At 41.1% G+C, this 19,255-nt stretch overlaps 1 protein-coding gene across 1 annotated transcript in view; it reads left to right on the forward strand.

The window, feature by feature from the left end:
* The window catches only part of LOC125298411 (complement C3-like), a gene marked incomplete in the record, with an annotated part of 101,425 nt that overhangs the window by 73,494 nt on the left and 8,676 nt on the right, over positions 1-19,255 (forward strand). Inside the window, 7 exon segments of the mRNA XM_048249120.1 lie at positions 1,637-1,800; positions 7,003-7,161; positions 8,896-8,955; positions 9,227-9,317; positions 10,213-10,270; positions 11,944-12,034; positions 12,132-12,221. Of these exon segments, the coding sequence (XP_048105077.1) occupies positions 1,637-1,800; positions 7,003-7,161; positions 8,896-8,955; positions 9,227-9,317; positions 10,213-10,270; positions 11,944-12,034; positions 12,132-12,221 (713 nt within the window).

The raw sequence follows: 19,255 nt of genomic DNA on the forward strand, positions 1-19,255 counted from the left end.
TAGGTTATAGTCATCTCCACAGACACAATGTATTGTTGGTTGAAAAAAATGTCACCTTTAAATCATGGCTTAGTTGGAATTCAGTTTGTACCATATTTGATTTATAAAAGCTTTGATGATAATTATTGAAGAATTGAGAATTATGATAACATAATGTGTTGTCAGTTGACAACCATCAGCATACAAGTAATCATGATATAAGATGTTTATGACAGTTATAGATGTAGATAGAGATCAAGTTAGTAGATCAAACAAACTAGCCTGGGTGCCAGCCAAACGTAGTCCCGCCCACAACATTTGAGGTCGGGAAGTTCAGTCTGGCATTACTCCGTTGTGGAGCAACTATGCTCGCACCAGAGCTGGGTGGACCAATCAAATTGGGCTTTACGATGATGGACAGGTGAGCAACAGTGCCTCGTCTATCACATCATCTGAGCACGCTTAGGTTGATTATGTTTGCCACAAAAACACTGTGGCTAGAAGGAGACAGATGGCTTCTAAGACCCCCTATGTAAAATGCATATTATTTCAATAAGGGTTTTATCACTGAAAACAATTATTTCTGAAAACTTTGGCCAAAGTTGAGATGTGGGAAAACTCATGATTTCACTTTCATCAAGGGAAAACACTGTGTTGCATCGTGACATGTTGTTCCCTCGTTCGTTTGAAATCTCTGATTGACCACCTGTTCGAGGGATTTGCGACAGCCTTTCCCAGCTGTTTATAACATGTTTGTAGCATATCATCGGAATTATTTTTAAAAACGGAGGGTATATAGGCTATCAGTTTTTTCATAATAGCCTACCCTACTACGTATCTCTTAGATTTCGCTAATGAGTGTTGTAGGAGATGTTGACGGCACAATAACTTTTACAAAAGACCAGAAAACAATGTTAAAGGTAAACTATGCAGTATTGGCATATTCTTACTCTTTTCTCGGTTTTTGCTTCTTTTTCGCTGGCTCCGTCATGACGAATGTCTGAGAAACTCCATCGCTACCTTTTTCTAGCTGGTGCCTGGCATGTATGTGTATTTGAATGCAGTAAATCAATTTGTTACACTCGTTATACTTCCTGACACTGAGGCCGTCGGCCCGCCGGCCCACAGTTGCAAGGGTGGTTTTTCCGCTCACAGGCGTTAGGGGGAAGTGAGACAGCCACCATTCAACCCGAAAAAAGTCATATAACCATTCCAATGACTCTGAAGCTGTTAAATGAAGGTAAATTAAGCTAAAAAACTTGCATATTAAGCTAAAAATCCTACATAGTGTGCCTTTAAGGCATTTGTGGAGAAGAAGGATGGTTTGTGTGTTCTTCCTACATCTCATGGTAAGCTATTTCGTTGCTGATTGGTTAGGTCTATCCAATTAAATGCAGAGGCAGCCCCACCCCCTGTATCGGTTGAAACACGCCCCATAATTACAGTACGTCCCAATGGAGCAGTATCATATGCATATTCTGACTTGAATCCTTGCACATTTGCATCCCATGATTGTAGCAGAGATCGCAGAATAATATCTAAGTTGGAAAAAAATGTAAAACTATGGTTTACACCTGACAGTATAATGTATTGAGATTAAAGTGTTTATAATCTGCCTGCCTGAGTAGAAGTGCAATGCTCTTGTGGCCTTCTTCAGATGGCACTCACTGGCCTGTCAGGGGAAACCATCTCCTCACCGTGGAGGCCACTGCTTACGCCCTGTTGGCCCTGGTCAAGATGAGGGAGTTTGAGAGGGCAGCACCCGTCGTGAAGTGGCTGAATGAACAGAGAGGGTCTATGGGAGGATATTCCACCACACAGGTATCAGGTTTTGGTCACATATAAGACCACACACAGGTCAGTTTTTTGGTCACACTTCAATTTGATCTACAGGTGCTTAGATTGTCAACAAACTGTCTATTGACTGTTGACACCAACTGCGGTTAAGGTTAGGGGTTGGATTTGGTTAAGTTGATGGGAACTGTTTAACAACAACTTACATGAACAGTACATGATCCAAGGGAATCTGCCGGCGCGCCGAAATGCTACATCACTCATACCTGTCATAAAATGGCTGAATGATCAGAGAGAGTCTATGGGTGGATATATGACCACACAGGTCAGTTTTGGTCACACATTGACTATCTACAGGTGCTCAGATTATCAACAAACTATCTATTGATGCTGGTTCAGGGGGCCAGCCTGGTTGGTGCTCACGGAACAGGATGCAGTGAATAAGGAGACCAAAACATGACTCTGAAGAAGACGCATGGGCGTCGAAACATTAGTCGGTTTGCACTAATAAAAATCACTAAAAAGCTTTGTGTGCTCCGGTCCTGCTCCTTGGTCCTAGATAGACCTAGGTATCTATTCATGCTATCTTCATGCACAAACTGCAGTTCAGTAACTGTTTAACAACAGTCCAAGGAATTGAAAAAAACTATTAAGGCTAGTTATTAAGGCTTATGTTTGAACCGTCTCACTCATTTGTTCGTTGTTTTACAGACGTTTTAAGCATGTGTGTGAGGGACCAGAGCGTCATCCCAAGTATTGGGATGTGCAGACTCACCGGCTTTAGATGGTGGAGGTGGAAAACATGGAAACCAGAGCTCACCCGTTTTATCCAAAAACACGATAAATTTAATTTATACTTAACTCAGAATTTCAAGAAAGCAAAATAATAAAAAATAAATCAACATAGCACAATGTTTCTAGCTTTCAACAATAACAATCAAAACTCTTGGTACATAGCCTTACAGCAAGCCTGTATTCACCCTCACTCTCTCTCCAATGCAGAATGAGGCCCTCTTAAATAAGACAAAGCATTAGGCCAAACTGGTAGCCTGGAAAATCCAGACCCTGATAATCTAGAAAGATTAAGGGTCTGGCAAAGAACAATGTAATGGCCCAACTCGAGGGGCGGCAACAAGCATGCATTTAAAAATATCACTGCAAGCAATTGGACAATGTTTACTCTGAATGATTTCGGACTTTGACGCAATCGGATAACACTACGACCAATGGGTACTGTCCTCCAACGTTGCAGCGCTGTCTTCATCAGTTTAGATGGTTCCCCGGAATGTTGGGGAGAAAGTAACGTGCACCATTGCTCTTTGCCAGAGTGTCTCGCAGAGACAATTCCATTGTGCTCTCGCGAGAACTCCAGGGTACCAAACTGGCCCATTCAGGACTAATTGGACCATACCAACAGTCCGAGAATTAGGGGAGAAATAATACCCCTATACTGTAGCGGCGCGCGCATTCCGCATAGGAGCAGTCGAACTGGGAAGCAAGAAATGCGTGACTAGTAACATGTATGAGTTAACCAGGATTTTAGACAGAAACAGGGAATAAATGGGACATGAAATAGTGGGTACCGCACTACATGTCATGGAGGTGGTAAAGTATAAAGTTATAAGCAGTATAATAAATATGTAATGTATGTAATAAATACGTTTTGAGTGGTGTGAATGAAATTCGCGGACTAACCGCGCTACAAATAATTTAACGCGAATGTGTTAATAGTACATAGCCCCACGCCAGCCTTCCATTTAAACACAACCCCCCTGTGTTGATAAGCCGTCCATACACCTTCACAAAATAACACAATTAGACTTAGCAATGCATCATTTTTATAAGGGGGCGTGCGGGTGTATGTGTGTGCATGTGCAAATGTCCAGAGTCTCTCTCCCGCTCTCGCGGGTAGCGCAATTCATAGTCAATGTGGGAGTGCGTAACACTGTGGGAGTGAGGTTCACTTTCTCACAGTGTGCTTTATTTGAAATGCAGCATATGCATGTTGTTTAATAACTTTCAAACGGTAGAGCCTGTTCCTTTAAAACATAGCCAAAGGACATATTCCTGCTTTAGTATAGGCCTATATTTTAGGCTTATTCTCAAATTCATATTGTGTTAGGGGGACAGGATTATTAACCAATTTCAATCGGACAATTTGACCAGAGAGATTTAATATTGTTAAAATTAAAAATCATTTTTTTTCCCGGCCATTGTCCGGCAATTACCGGAGGCATGATTAATTGCGCAAATTAATTGCATCACCACTTTGACAAATTTCAACATACTGTATCAACAATCCCTTCACTATTCAAAACAGAGATCAACAACCATCCATTGCTCGGGCACTAAAGAAGCCAGCAAATAACAGTAGTGTATTGATTTGCATGCACTGTAATAAAAATAAGTATAAGAAGCCTAAGAATAACATTTCCATGCTCTGTAATAAATAGGAAATGTTTTGATTATATTTAATGATTAATACATTTGGGCAACGGTATCAATTTTATCGAGTAAATTGTCAGACTACTCCCTCTATTGGGAAATTCCCTTTTGTATCATTACATTACATCCACTTTTAATCGTTACATTTCTGTTACTTCCATGAAGCAGCTTTAGGCTACTTAGATGATAAATGGCATTTATGTGTTGTGAATGATGAATGACAATTGCAATATATTAAATATGGCTATTTTTTAATCATATTGGAGCTTTTTTTTTTGGAGTTTTTAAAAAAAAAAACACTTAACTTTCACACATGGATGGAAAGGGCATCACTCACCTTCAACACATTCTTCAAGACAATAATCTGGCCTCATTTTCCTGTTTGGTCCAGAAGCACGGCATCGAGTAAACACTTCTTACAATACCTGCAAATTAAATCATCTATCCTAGGAAAAATTAACATCCAGACAGCTAACCTTGACATTCCCCACCAATCTCAGAGCTGCTTAATATTCCCTCTCCCAAAAAATACTCTCCCAAATTTACAAAATTATATCTTGTTCAGAAAAAAAAACAATTGGCCTGCCATATCACAAATGGGAATCAGACTTATCAATTACTCGGTGCCGACTTCTGGACCAAAATGTGCAAAAACATCTACCTCATGACAAAGAATAGTAATCTACAACTAATACAATACAAGGTTCTTCACAGATTCCACTACACTGCACATAAATTGGCAAAAATGGGGTTTGGCTCGGATCTTTGCACTCACTGCACACAAAATAACCCAGATACATACATTCATGCGGTTTGGCATTGCACTCCAATCAACCACTTCTGGGTGAGTGTCACAAAATCTCTCTCTTCCATCTTTGGCTGTCACATCCCAGCATCCCCTTCCTTATGCATACTTGGTGATACATCCACAGTCAATTTAAGCAACTCCGGCAATAAAACACTACTGGTAGCGCTGACTATCGCCAAGAAAACAATCCTCATGAACTGGAAATCTAGGAAAAAAGCTCACATCACTCATTGGAAAAACTTGTTAACAGACTATATATCATTAGAAAACCTATCAACTACAAACTTAATCAATACTCAGGATACAACCTCTCCTTGGTACCCCTTTATCACCTACTTACAGTCCTGACCCTCTTTGCCTGAGTTCCATCTCCACACGATCATAACACACTTCATCAACAGATACACATATCATCGAACACTAGGCAGGGGAGGGTAGCTGGAACTATTATTGTTATTATTATTATTATTATTAGTAGTAGTAATATAAATAGCATCCCCTTCTTTCCCTCCCCCTTTTATTTACATTCTCTGATAACTTTACTAATTTCACTCTTTTCTCTCTGCCTCTCCCATCGTTATTCTGCGGGGCCCCATTGGATGGCTTGGGAGACTTCGGTCCTGGCGAATTAAGCTGTGTGGTTTTGGCATTGGTTGGGTCCTGTGGGTTATCTATTGGCCCTGGGCCCCGGTGTGCACCCTCCTCATGCGGCTCATGCACCGCCTTGTCCTGGAAGCACACAGCACGCTTTACTCTCTTTTAATCGCACTACATGTTAGGTGACATACATAAACAAAAACTACAAAACAGGCTAGGGTAAGAGTGGAGTGCAGGTAGATGCCTCATCAGGTGTCTATCTGCATGCCTCACTTATTTTAATGCACACATTGTTGAGGCATACATCTTACACAGGGTAAGTGTGGTGTGCATGGGGAAATCCTGACAGATATTCACCATGCATGCCCACTTCTTTAATGCTACATTCTAGATAGACCCCTCAACCTAGCCATTCACATACTGTACATATTTAGGTCAAGAGTGGCGTGTTGGGTGAAGGTCTGGGGCGAGGTGTGGTTGGTCGTGGTAGTGGGGGATGTGTGCATATGCTGGGGGCCTGAGGCGATGGGTGGCACGCAGGTCCTCCCCCTCTGTCAGCTCGTCGCAGTAGTATAACTGCAGGGGCTGGGTGGAACTGTGGCCATTAATGGGTGCCCAGGTTGGCAATCAGTCAGGCAATCAACCAGGCAATCAGTTATTCCTATTATTATACTTATCATTAATAGAATAATTACAACTCCTCTCCTGAAACCCTCCCTCTCTATGTTCCAGCTTCTCTCCTCCTGGCCCAACAGCAAACCAGCCTTATACATATATGTACACACACACACACACACACACACACACACACACATACATACATCCTCACATACTCACTACCCCTCACCCCCATCCCCACCCCCATCCCAACACCACCTCATTCACACTCTTAGAGCTACCATCCACCCCCCCCCATCCCCCTTCTTTTCATTCCGGTCATCAATTTCATCCCTGATAATCATATCTGTAATCATCCTGGACTAAATCATCCTTAGCCTTTCTGTTATTAATGTTATGTTGTGTTATGTTTGTGGAAGCCAAGTCAATGTGATGTCTTGTTAAGTTACAGTATGTGTTTATGTAATGTACGTCTGTTTGTCGTATGTAGTATTCATGTGCATGTCGTAGTGTTGCATTTTCTGTAATGTCAATGATGTTTGCAAATAAAAAAAAAAAAAAAAATTAATCGTCTTGTAAATAAACTACCAGTGCTTTTAAAAAAAAAAAAAAAAATCATATTGGAGCTGTTTCAATCAAGCCTAAAGCTATATATGAAATCAATGACAAAGAGCAAAGCAATAGGACTGTGAAACAGACACTCCGATGTAATTTCCTTTTGCTATACATGTTTAATCTATATCTTGTGCTTTATTTTGCAGCCCACCATAATGGTGTTCCAGGCCTTGGCGGAGTACAGAATCCACGCTCCAGAAGCGCCAGGCAAAGACCTTCAGGTTGAAATTAGTACATCAGGGAGAAGTGGATCAGTCACATGGACTTGGGGGAAGGGAAATGCGTTTCAAACCCGCTCAGATAAGGTCTGTCAACAGTAAAACTTTAAAACGACAACAAATTGCACATTAATACAATATAACAAAATACAACAATTTGGTTATAATCTATAAAAAAAAGTCTTGAGTTGTCTTGAGGGCCATTTTGTTTTGATATCAGATATAGTAGCATTAGCACTGTTGAGTAGCATACCATGTTTAGGGGTTACATTTTCAGATGGGTAAATAGCCTTGAAATGGACACTTTAGTGCTGGGCTGGTGGGTACTTATTCCCAACCTTTCTCATGGCACCTCAACGGTTAGCCCGAGAATTCTCGTCGTCGCAATTCAAAATTCCACTGGAGCTCCAAGCCGATTTGTACACGCAGCCTTACAACACTGTTTACAGCTCTTCGAGTCACGGTAAAATGTCATTTTTGGTACATAGCTAATTTAGATAAACTTATGGTGTGGGTGCTTGCGTTTCTTTAGGAATCTGCTGTCTTGGTTTGTATAGAAATGAATATTAAGTGACACATACACGTAAGCGGTTGGACATACGTGACGGTTGGTAATATATGACGTTCCGATATGTTGGTCTCAAAGGCCCACATCGACCTAGCCCATAATCACTTATTTGTGATTATTTGTGATCTGGACTTGAGACTTTGAATAAATAAACAATTACATTAAATAGACAATTCTGACTGCAAGGTCCCAAATGAAAATGAGAGAAATGCTAATGGTCCCGAATTTAAGGACCAGACAACGATTGGCAGACAGAGCGAGATGTCACTTATGCTGCTTACCTATGTCTCTATGCTGAGACTGTCTTTAAGTCACATTGTTGCAAATTTCATATGATGATGCATCATTCCACAAAATGGTTTGTCTTCTCTATCATAAAGTTATTCAATAGGTTTAACAATAAACATATAACCTTAACTCAAAATTGCTGTTAGGCTTATCATTTTGATCTGTAAATAATGTCACATGCAGCCATGTCTAAATTCTGCTCAGTGCACATTTATTAAAGGCTAATGTATTATGATACGATATTCAATGTTCATTATGGAATGCTTTGCTGGAATGATGCTTTTCCATATCATCTTATTTTTAAAGCATGTCTACCTACAGGCATGCAATTGGGCTATGGGTTTTCTACAGGAATAGCCTGTTTGAACAAGAAATGCAAGTATAAACTGCTCACAATGTAGTTTATGGCAATGTGGTTATTACAGAACAAATACCTATTTTATACACTCTTTTATTTCTTAAATAAATTACTGTATATGAAGAGCCTTTCATCAGGAATCTAGATAGTTAGACCTATTCAAATACATAATGCCCCACCTTGATTAGAACCTTGTTATGGGAGAACATTTTGACATGTTAAAAATTGAATTAAAAATGACTATCGGCCGATATATTGGTTATCAGTTTTTGAATAACTCAAATATCGAAATCGGTATCAGCCTTCAAAATCCCATATTGGTCAGGCTCTATAGGAGATGGCGGCAGATTGACATACACACACCAAATGCACACGCACACACACACATCCACACAATTAGACACACACACAGGCACACACACACACAGGCACGCACATACAAGCATACACAAAAGTTGCAAGAGTAGGGGGTGGAGTAGGAGATGAAGACAAATTGACAAGCTGGGCAGAATGAACTGGACTGAGCAGCGGTCATATTTTGTACCGCTATGCAGTACATCTAGTTTTTACTATGTATTATAAATTATCTTTTTTTTTTCAACCATAGTTTGGACTCGATGAAGAATTAACAATCACAACCAAAGGAAAAGGCAAAGGCACTGTCTTTGTAAGTATTCAATCCGAAAAATCAAGCACAATATTTTGTATTATACTATTTTCTTGCCAGTAATATTATGTTTTACACTGTAAATCTGTTCACTAAAATTATAGGTTCCTATGCTCTCTTTAAAAATAAAATCATAAGACAGACAGACAGGTCTGCATGTGAGCAAATGTAGCTGGCATAGACAGTACAAATTTGTTTTATTCTTTTGGTTCAGTGATGTGCTTAAAATGTGTCTGGCGAATAGTAATTTTTTATGCATTTATTCCTTCAGGTGGAGCACATATACTATGCTACACCAAAAGAAAAAAATCTGGAATGTGAACAGTTCTCCCTGAATGTAACCTTGATGAAAAAGGCCAAGGGTAGGGCAAAGTCAACATCCAGGCCATATGTCATTTTAAACGTGGCATTATGCTTTGATTTTAGTATGGTGGTCCAGAGGGGGCTGCAGTACTAGTGTAGAGGTTAAAGCAACACTAAAGAATGTTTTGTACCTTAAAATAATGTTTCCAAAATCGTTTCAGTGGTTCATCAACTCGTAACAGGGTGAACGGCAGCTCTGCGTTCGCTTCGCGGTCATCTGTCGGCTATAACCGCACTATGTAAGTTTGTCAGATCCGGTAGCGGATCTGTAGTTCGATAGAATGAAACTACAAATTTGACTTGCTTCTGATGTCGCAATACATCATACTTTCATAAAATCATGCAACATTCTCTACCTTTTCTGTGGACATCGTTATTTGCAAAGCCATTTCTGGATAAACAAATAGTGTGTGTGTGCACAGAGGAAAAGTGCTTTGGTGTTGCTTTAAGGAGCTTTACTTGGCTAGCATGCAGCAGCCACAAAAGTTGTGTGTTCCAGTCCAACTGCTCCAGGGAGATTTGCCAAGTGCAAATTGGTATCTGGAAGTTGCTTTGTATAAAAGTGTTAGCTAAATACATACATAATAAAAATGTTTACAGATTATGTCAATGTAGGGTGGGTGGTGTCTCAGTCACAACTTATAACACAAAAATGTGACCCGTATGTTTCTTAATGAAAAATAGAATAATATAATATATTGATCACACTTTAGAATAACTAATGATAGTAAAGCATGTATAATATTAGTTAATAATGAACTAGTTTTGCATTTAGTTATTCTAAAGTGTTACCAGTATATTAAGAAATAATGTATATAATTTTACTAATATTATTGTTTATCTTTATAATAATTAATAACATTACTGTTTTACTCAACCATGCATATCTTCCAGTTGAGGCCCAAGACAGTTATCAAGCCAAAGAGACTTATCAACTCACCATTGATGTACAGTAAGTACTATAGCTCTGTACAGCTGTGTAATTGTGTATAGCAGGTGGATCGCAGGAGATTTTATTTGGGTTGCCATAGTAAGGATTTCTGTCGTGTAGTTTACCTTTCAGCCAAAAAAACGAGGAGCATTATATCCATGATATTCATTAACTGACATATTGCCCATGATTCATAGCGCACAAATGACTATTGTCAACTGTTTTCAACTTCTAACTCCATGTATAAAACACTCCTGCCTTAAAAATTCCTTGAACTTATTTGAGTTGTTTTTATCCAACCATAGCCTGGCTAGCGCCACCACTTCTCAATGAGACGTGGTCTGGGAACCAAACGTTCATTTTCTCGTATTTGAAAAAAATGCCCAGATCCGTTTATTGGGTGCCACGGATGTCTATCAAATGCGTCTGTGCATAGCTCATCATCGTCTTGCTTTCCCCCCTGTTCTGTGATTGGTTCCCTATCTCAGGCGAAAATTTGCTCCATGGTCTCCAGGCTGCCTTAGCAGCGTGAATCAAATCGCGCGCAAGGCAGCATGGGAACACCCAGGCTAATCCAACCACGAAACAAGTTCAAACTGAACTCATTTCCACTCTGGAGCATTCTCTGTCGACAGCTGTTAATGTTACTGGAAAACAGTATTAGTTGGTATGGCGGCACAGATCGCTGACAAATCAATGCAAATGGTTGGAAGCTCCTAGTTGTAAACTCATTTGTTCACATCACTGCATTATTACCACATACGGAACACCTACGCAGAAAGAAGAAATGTACTCCAACAATCAAGAGTATGTGTTTATATAGGTGGATGTTTCAAATTATCAGATTATCAGATCTAAGTACACCACCTCTCTCAATCCTATTGGAAATTTAGTCGGATTGGGCTGAATCCGATTGGTTGGGGTGTTTGCATGAGGCATTTTTATTCTGATTGAGACATAATTCCATTTCTTTTTTTTTTTTGCCTTTTTATACATACAACTTAACTCATTGAATGCCAAGCTGTTTTCGGAAGCTTTGTCCTAGAGTGCCAGCAATCTAGACCATTGTTGATGATTTTTGTACAGCCACAGCATATTCTGTGTTATAGCTATGAACACATACAATGGCTCGATTAAAAGGTGAGACTTTAAGCTCTTGGTGGGTGCAAACCGTGTATTTCTACACGCCTCTGTTCCTGAGAAATCCCAAGCTAAACAGTGGCTAGTTTTCATCAAAATCGCTGTTTTTTTTCTAAAAATGGAGATATAACGTCTTTCATGAAATATGAAGTGTTGCCTGTTACTTACTTGTGTAAACTTTCCGGGAAGTGATCAGCGAGACCTGGCAAGACTGCCACCTAGTGATAGAGGTGAGAGAGGGTTGGGAGGGGGATCCGGAAAGGACCACGGGGCAGGAATCAAACCCGGGTCGCCGGCGTACGGTGCAGGTGCCCCAGCCAGTCGTGCCACGGCAGGAGCCATAATTTCATTTCTAATCAGATGTGTCCATGTAAACAGGGATGCACTGAACCTGTAACAGCCACTGTTAAAATCTGCAAAGAATTGAACACTTCATATACACACTTTTGATATAACAGCCTAAAACGTTTTGGATGTTAGATCTGAAACCTCATCTTTGCCTTTATCAACATTATCAAGATGGAGTTATACAGTTGCAAGCATGTTTTTCTCAGGTTTTTGGGAAATAAGGACTCCACCAATATGCCTATCCTGGATGTCAGCATTCCAACTGGATTTGAGGTAGATAAGGCAGACCTCTTCAAGGTGAGATGCATTCAGCCTAAACATAATTTTCAGTGTTTACGCTAAAGCACTAGTGTTTGGTTCTTAAGATCTGACTTAAATAATCTTTACTCTACAGCTGCAGGAAGGAAAAGACCGCTACATTCAGAATTGGGAAAAAGACAACAAGCTCTCAGAGAGAGGTTCCATTATCATCTATCTTCCTAAGGTACTAGAATTTAATCATCTTTGATCCAAGATGATGGCGTGGTCAGACATGGGCAGTATGTCAATTATATGTATTTAAAATATGTATTTAATTACTTTAGCATATTTTGTAATTTGTATTTTGCAGGATTGCAAAAACTCAAATGTAGTTTGTAACAAAATACGTTGAGGGATTGTATTTGAGTATTTCAACTACTTAAATACTTCTCAAATAAGCCAAAATGTCATCACTCAATTAAATACTACCCGCTATAACCATGACAATAGGCAATGCTTATCATAATGCCAAAGGCCAGAATTTTGGTGAATCTGGTTTTAAGAATAGGCTGGGTGCCTGGAGATATCCTTTGGGCAATTCCCTATATTCAACTGTAAAGTTGACCTAAACATTTTATTACCTTTTTGGAAAAAAAGCATGAAATGTTTACCCATTTCCCATTTTTCTTACTGTGGTATGCCACATTGTGACCAACTTAAAAGTGTTAGATCCAACTTTCTTCTATTACGATCCCCTCTGAACATGTTAGAAGTTGAAAAAAATGAAAAGAAAAGTCAATTGTGAGAGCCAAAATGGTCAATTTTATCACCCTTCTGTAAGGACAACATGGGGTGTAAACCAAATTTGTTTGTTTATGTCAATTTTTGTCACCTTGTAGACAACTTAAAGCCCCTTAGAACCCCTTACTGTATGTACACACCGCCGCCGACTTGAGCTTCCAAAGATTCAGGAAGTCATTTATTTTCAATGGAAGCCGGCTTCTCTCAGCTGGCGGTGTGTACGTACAGTTAGAACATGTCAGGAAGTTGAAAGAAATTAAAAAAGTAATTAGGAGCATGAATTGTCAGGTGTGTTAAGTGCTACAAGACTAAAATTTGAAAACGATACAGAAAAGATACTGAGGGAGAATATTAGGACCACGGCCTTTGACCCCATGACCTTGAGTACCTAATAGCTGATGTTCATTCTTACTATAGACCCTTTCAACAATAAAAACAAAAACAATGCTTGAACGTTCTATTTGGGCCCCAATCTACTTCCTCTGCATTAAGATAACATATGGAATGTTAAAACGGAAGTCTTGTGGGGCCAACTATGATGCTGATAATGGAACTCTCTTGAAAGGGTCCATAGGACAGTATTAAAACTTGGATTTGACACGAGGGTTTATGTAAAAAGAGTAACATCCGCTGTGGTGTCCTGATATGCAGAAATAATGGAGGAGACGGAGACTAAGACCTCCCGGAGTGGAATTCTCTCCCAAGTTAATTCATTCCGTATATTGGGACCCCTTATAGGTTGTTATTCTGTTCTGTTCTGATTCCACTGTTGCGAAGCCTGCTTGTCAGTTCAATCATTGTTTACATTGATATGGGATAGTGATTACATTTTTTACCAGATCTACTTCATAGGTGCCCCAATGTACAGAATGTATAGCCCCCTGCCAGCCAATAAAAAATAGTATTTCTTGTCTCTTGGGGATACATTTTCAATAATATGCCTTGATAGTAAACCATGATTATTGTGTGGGTATTTTTGTATTTAAAGAGTAAGTTTTAAAGTCCACACATCCAAATGTTTGACCTGGGAGCAGGACAAACAAACGACCAGATAGAAAAGAGAAAAAGACCGCTTCACCGGTTTTCTGCTCCTTTTTATTTTCATTTTTACGTGACGTTTTGGGTACCTGAACACCAACACCTGCTCAACAGGAATAGAGAGAGAGAGCGGTAGAGAGCACAGGCACACCAAACAGGGCGTTTTGGGTACCTGAACACCAACACCTGCTCAACAGGAATAGAGAGAGAGAGCGGTACAGAGCACAGGCACACCAAACAGGGCGGGGTCTAAGACCTGCCAATATCCGTCACAACACCGACCGGAAGTAACCATCGGCTGGGCAAGAGAGGTAAACAAAGACCCCATGGCAAATGTGGAGGTCTGAAAGCAAGGCTAAAGCACATCGATTTTCCCTAACGAGTCTTTTCCTCGCTAATGTTTGTTCCCTGGCGAACAAAATGGAGGAACTGCGACTGTGGATCAACACACATAGATTGATGGTGGACTGTAACATCATGGTTTTCACAAAAACCTGGCTCAACAGTGAAGTACCCAACAGCGCTATCAAGCTAGCAGGGCGCTACGTCCTTTGAGCAGACAGAACAGCTGTTAACCCTTTAGGCGCCAGAGTTTTTTTTTTGAAACGTTCGATTTTGACATCTTCATTTCAAAAGGCTATATCTTAAAAGTGATAAGAGATAGAGACTTTCTGTAAATTAGAGAAATATTAAGGATGACCCAAAGTTTATGTAGAGATTAAATGTTTATATCTAATTTGCATATTATGACGTCATATGGTGGCGGCCATCTTGGATTATAGAATTTTCATGAAAAGTTGCATGTTTGAATGATAAAATGCACCACCAAAACCACAAACCAAATGCATGTAGCGGTAGGCTGGCCTTTTGCTGTAGAGATTTTCCATTTACTACATACAGTAGGCACTCTGATTCCATGTATGGGGCACATATATATTATTCAGATGACACACAAACACAAGTAGACAAGACCTGTTTAGTTCAAAAGCTCACTTGCCATGGCAAGGCACAGATCAGGAGTGAGATGACGAGACAAGACGAGACAATGTTAGTATTGGTTTTCTTTTTGTTGTTTTTGTTGATGTTTTTTTTGTTGTTTTTGTTTGTTTTCTTAGCTGACAAAGACACACACATCACAAGGACATGAACACACAAAAAAGAACACATGTCCTAAATGGTCAGGGAAATCAACAGTGTAAATCATTACTAATAAATGGCTGACAATTTTTGTTTTTTATGTAGCAGGCCTTTTGCTGTAGAGATAATGACTATCCATATCCATATCCTATCCATACAGGGCCGGCATTCTCATCATCTTGTGATAGACTATGCATGGCCTAATGGCTCTCCTGCCCCGTGTCACCACCTCTGCTCCTGTTGCGAGCAGCATGGCCAGATCTGCCTGGCCGCAAGGCGAAAGTGGAGAGAATTTGCGCGAGCTCGGACTAGGCCTACTGTCATTCTCATTGCGACTCCCCACACTGCCTCTATGTTCCCCCCTAACTGTCCTATGAGCACTTCGACCTCGTCTAACATACCCAGTGGCATTAGACAAAGGCTCCACCACGTTACTGCCGCGATTGCGGAGAGGCACACGTTCAGAAGACAGAAGCTAGCGCTATGGATATTAGGCTACCTCCAGCCTCGTTCGCCACACCACTAACACCCTGCTAACTTCCTGATGAACACTCCGAACCCGTGAAACATTATTCCCAACAGTGACATTGGGCAAATGATTCAACGTTTGTGCTTGGTGTAAGCTAAACTATGGAGTAAACTCTCACTTTGTCCAGCTGCATCATTGCAAGGCAGGGACGCATCTGAAGCCTCACTAAACGAATCACCGTCATTTTCTGAAGGCAGATATTCCCCTTCAGAATCAGGGTCCTTGAATAGAAGACCCAACACTTCAATTCAGGTAAACTTTTTTGATGCCATTAGACGATAATCTAATGCAAATACTCGCTGACGTTGACAATAACGCTCTGACAAAGTGGCTCACACGCACACTAGCTCCGGTATTTCACGCACTGATTCAATGCGCTGTAGTTAGAAAGTTTTGTTTAAAGCATGTCGTTTTTTCGACTTGGGGATGACGTATGACTTGTCTGCCATCTAGTGGAGTGGAGGTCGAACGAAATATGACACCCTATTTGACTAAATCGGCCGTTTTATTCAGTACCGCATATTGTCGAGTAAACTCGACCGTGGCGCCTAGAGGGTTAACTCCGGTAAGACCAGAGGTGAGGGTTTGTGCAATTATGTAAACAAAACTTTGTGCACGGACATCACCATCACAGAGAGTCTGCTCAGCTAACCTAAAGTATCTCATGGTTAAAGGAACACCAGGCAACGTTTTCGTGTTAATTAATCATCTTCGTAAGTCGGTATATGGTTAAATGACTCATTACAGGGCGAATGAAGACTCTCTCGCCCGCCCCAACTGCCTGTAGGACGAATATCCCGCTTGCAAGTTCAGTGTATCGTACCCGCCGACCTTCAGTCTCACAGTCTCAGACATCGCGAAAAGCAGGATCATTTTACATCCTGCATCCACAGCACAGAGGCAGGCTAATGAAACGCTAGCGATTGTTGCAAACATGTGTATAATGCCTTGACGGAAGATGCAAGAGCTTCAGACCGAGCAAGGACTCGCACACATATCGACACGTACAGACGCTAGGGGAAGTTTCGTAGAGAAAAAGCATCAGGCTTGCCTGGTGTCCCTTTAAGTGTGGACATTTCTATCTCCACTGAGAGTTTACATCTACTGTAACGGCAACCTCTATAACCCTGGATACTAATGCTAAGCTTGCCATGAAAGAACTGCATACTGCTACACTAACAACAGACTCCCAAGGCAGCTTTCATTGACTGATTTATTTGATTTCAGTGACTTCAATCACACATGTTGTTTCAGAATCGTGAAAGCAAATGGTCTATACTTCAATGAGATACATTTTTTTTTTTAAATGGTTTGGTCAGGTTACACTGTTGGGGAAAACACTGATTTCACAGGCTGGGATTCAGTGATTACCTCGCTAAAAAGTTAGATTAAGATCTGTCTTCAACTCTGGGGCTCACAGTCAGTTGAGGGCTTGAGAAGCAAATGTGGCCTGATTCCATCCTTTTTCAATGACGTGTGGCAGACAAACCTGGAACCATCTGTTTTTGTTTTTCGATACGATGGATGAACATCAGCATATACATGGATGTGGATACACATACTTCCCCGGATTGTTCCATGATCTGGGATCAGATCCAGTGTGGAATTCTTTCATGCCCTGGATGACGTTAAGAATATCATCTCAGCAACCTGCAGATGTGTGCCAGTCTGGAAGGCTACACAACAGGATGGCAGCAGCTGTAACACAGTATTGCCATGGGGTGTGCCACCTCCCCCAACCTATTTGTGGCGGCCTTTGTGGTGGCCCTCAGATGGGCCAGGCAGGTAGCTAGCTAGCCAGGCAGGGGGTATTAAGCTACCATCAGGTGAGAGGCTTCGACCGCTGAGGAGCTACATCGATAATGTCACAAGCAACTTGCAGACAGCACCATGTACAGCCAGGCTCCTCATGCTGTTTTCATGGGCAAGAATGGAGATAAAGGACAGGATCAGTGCATGAGAATATCACTTTTGTGGCAGGAGGAGAGCCCATTCCACAACGATGGGATGCTATTATAAACAGGTGCCTCAGCTGGTCAGACATCTGGAGGCTCAACTGGCTCAGATTCCTGATGAGGGTGGTCTATGACACCCTTCCATGCCCCCTAGAATCTTGCCTGGTGGTTTGAAGTGAAGTGAAGACTGCCTGCTGTGTAAGTCTTCAGCACATCTTATCAGGATGCAAGGGGGTGCTGTTCCTGGGATACTTTAGGTAGCATCATAATTAAGTCCTGGCTAGGTCGGCTGAGGTCCTGTAGAGATCTAGAGTGGTAGCACTGAAAGGTCTGCACTGGCAGGAATTGTAACATCTGGAAACATGCTCCAAGCACCTAGACAGAAGGAGAACACCATTCTGTCATCTGGCAAAGACTGGCAGATGTTGGTGGACCTCAGGAAGAAGCAGGTCTTGCCTAGAGAGATTATAACAACAACTCTCCTGGCTCGTCCTGTGGTTCACAGTGGAGGAAAGGGTTCTCTTCATGGAACTTACCATCCCCTGGGTGGAAGGAATGTCAACAGCACACAAGAGGAAACACCACAAGAGTGCACGGAGGCTGGCTGGAAAGCCAGGGTTTACCCGTGGAGGTGTGATGTGGGAAAAGTAACAGTCCAACAGTTCCATAGCAGTGCGGAAAGTATGGAGAGCTCGAAGAAGAGGCGGAGAAGGTGAGCTTCTGTCTGTGGCTCCGGAGGAAGGACAGCAGTTGGAGGTCAACACCCCAGTAAAGGCAACTGCAGGGGGTGACGTCCCCTTACAATATTTTGGCATGTCTAAATGGGACCATGCCAAAAATGCATTCCACCTCCTAATGAGCATTCTGTGCGTATAATTAGTGGCTTGAACTAGTTAGCCCTTAGACCCCGATTGATGCAAAGTGCGTCAAAAAACACACCCTTTCTTCTCTGTTACATTGCTCCGGAACTTTTCATCATTTGAATTACTCACAAATCCGTGATAGCATAGATATGGCAAGCATATCAGATGAAAGAGGAGACACAGGGCTATCCACTGGTACCAAGTATATCCTTCTGGGTTATCAAACAGACAAAGTGACAGCGAAATAATAACTTCATATAGCTCGACTTACCTCACATTTTTGTGTGTTTCTCTATGGCAAAGCATGTTCATAATCCGGTTTTGAGATCCTAGCAAATTCCTGCATGACATTCAATTCAAGGCTCACATTGCATCCCAATTTGTTCGATAAAGAAACACTTTTTTGCCTTTACTTTGTTCATGGCAACTAAAGGTAGTGAAAATGCCCATAAAACATTCTAGGGTTTCAAGAGTAACTAGTAAGGGTTAACTAGTACACATGTACAGTCTCACTAGTTTGTTCTGGATTTAACTGGCTGTTCAGTCAGTGTTTTACCTATTTTTTCTGGTCACCGCTATTTTACTAGGACTCTATAGAGTTTGGGATTGTGTCGTCAAATCACTAAGAATTGTGGGAATTACGGTAACGGTTGCTACTGTACAGATAGACATCCAATGGAGTAGGCATGACGTACGTCAAATGGACCTATTTTTCTGCCACTGACATGTTCAACATGTAATCTCAAATGTTGGCCAATACGGAAAGGATCTCTATGGATAACTATGTCTGTTTTACCCAGTGGATGTAAAGCAACTTACTACTGCCCATACAAACACTGGTATGAAGTTACAGCTTCATAATATCAGTAGACAAACTCATGTTAACTCAATGTTGCACAGCCCACAGAACAGAAGCCAATCTACAGCATTTAATGCTCTTTATTTTATTTAAGTA

Source organism: Alosa alosa, chromosome 7 (assembly GCF_017589495.1).
Source record: "Alosa alosa isolate M-15738 ecotype Scorff River chromosome 7, AALO_Geno_1.1, whole genome shotgun sequence".
NCBI classification, from domain to species: domain Eukaryota; kingdom Metazoa; phylum Chordata; class Actinopteri; order Clupeiformes; family Clupeidae; genus Alosa; species Alosa alosa.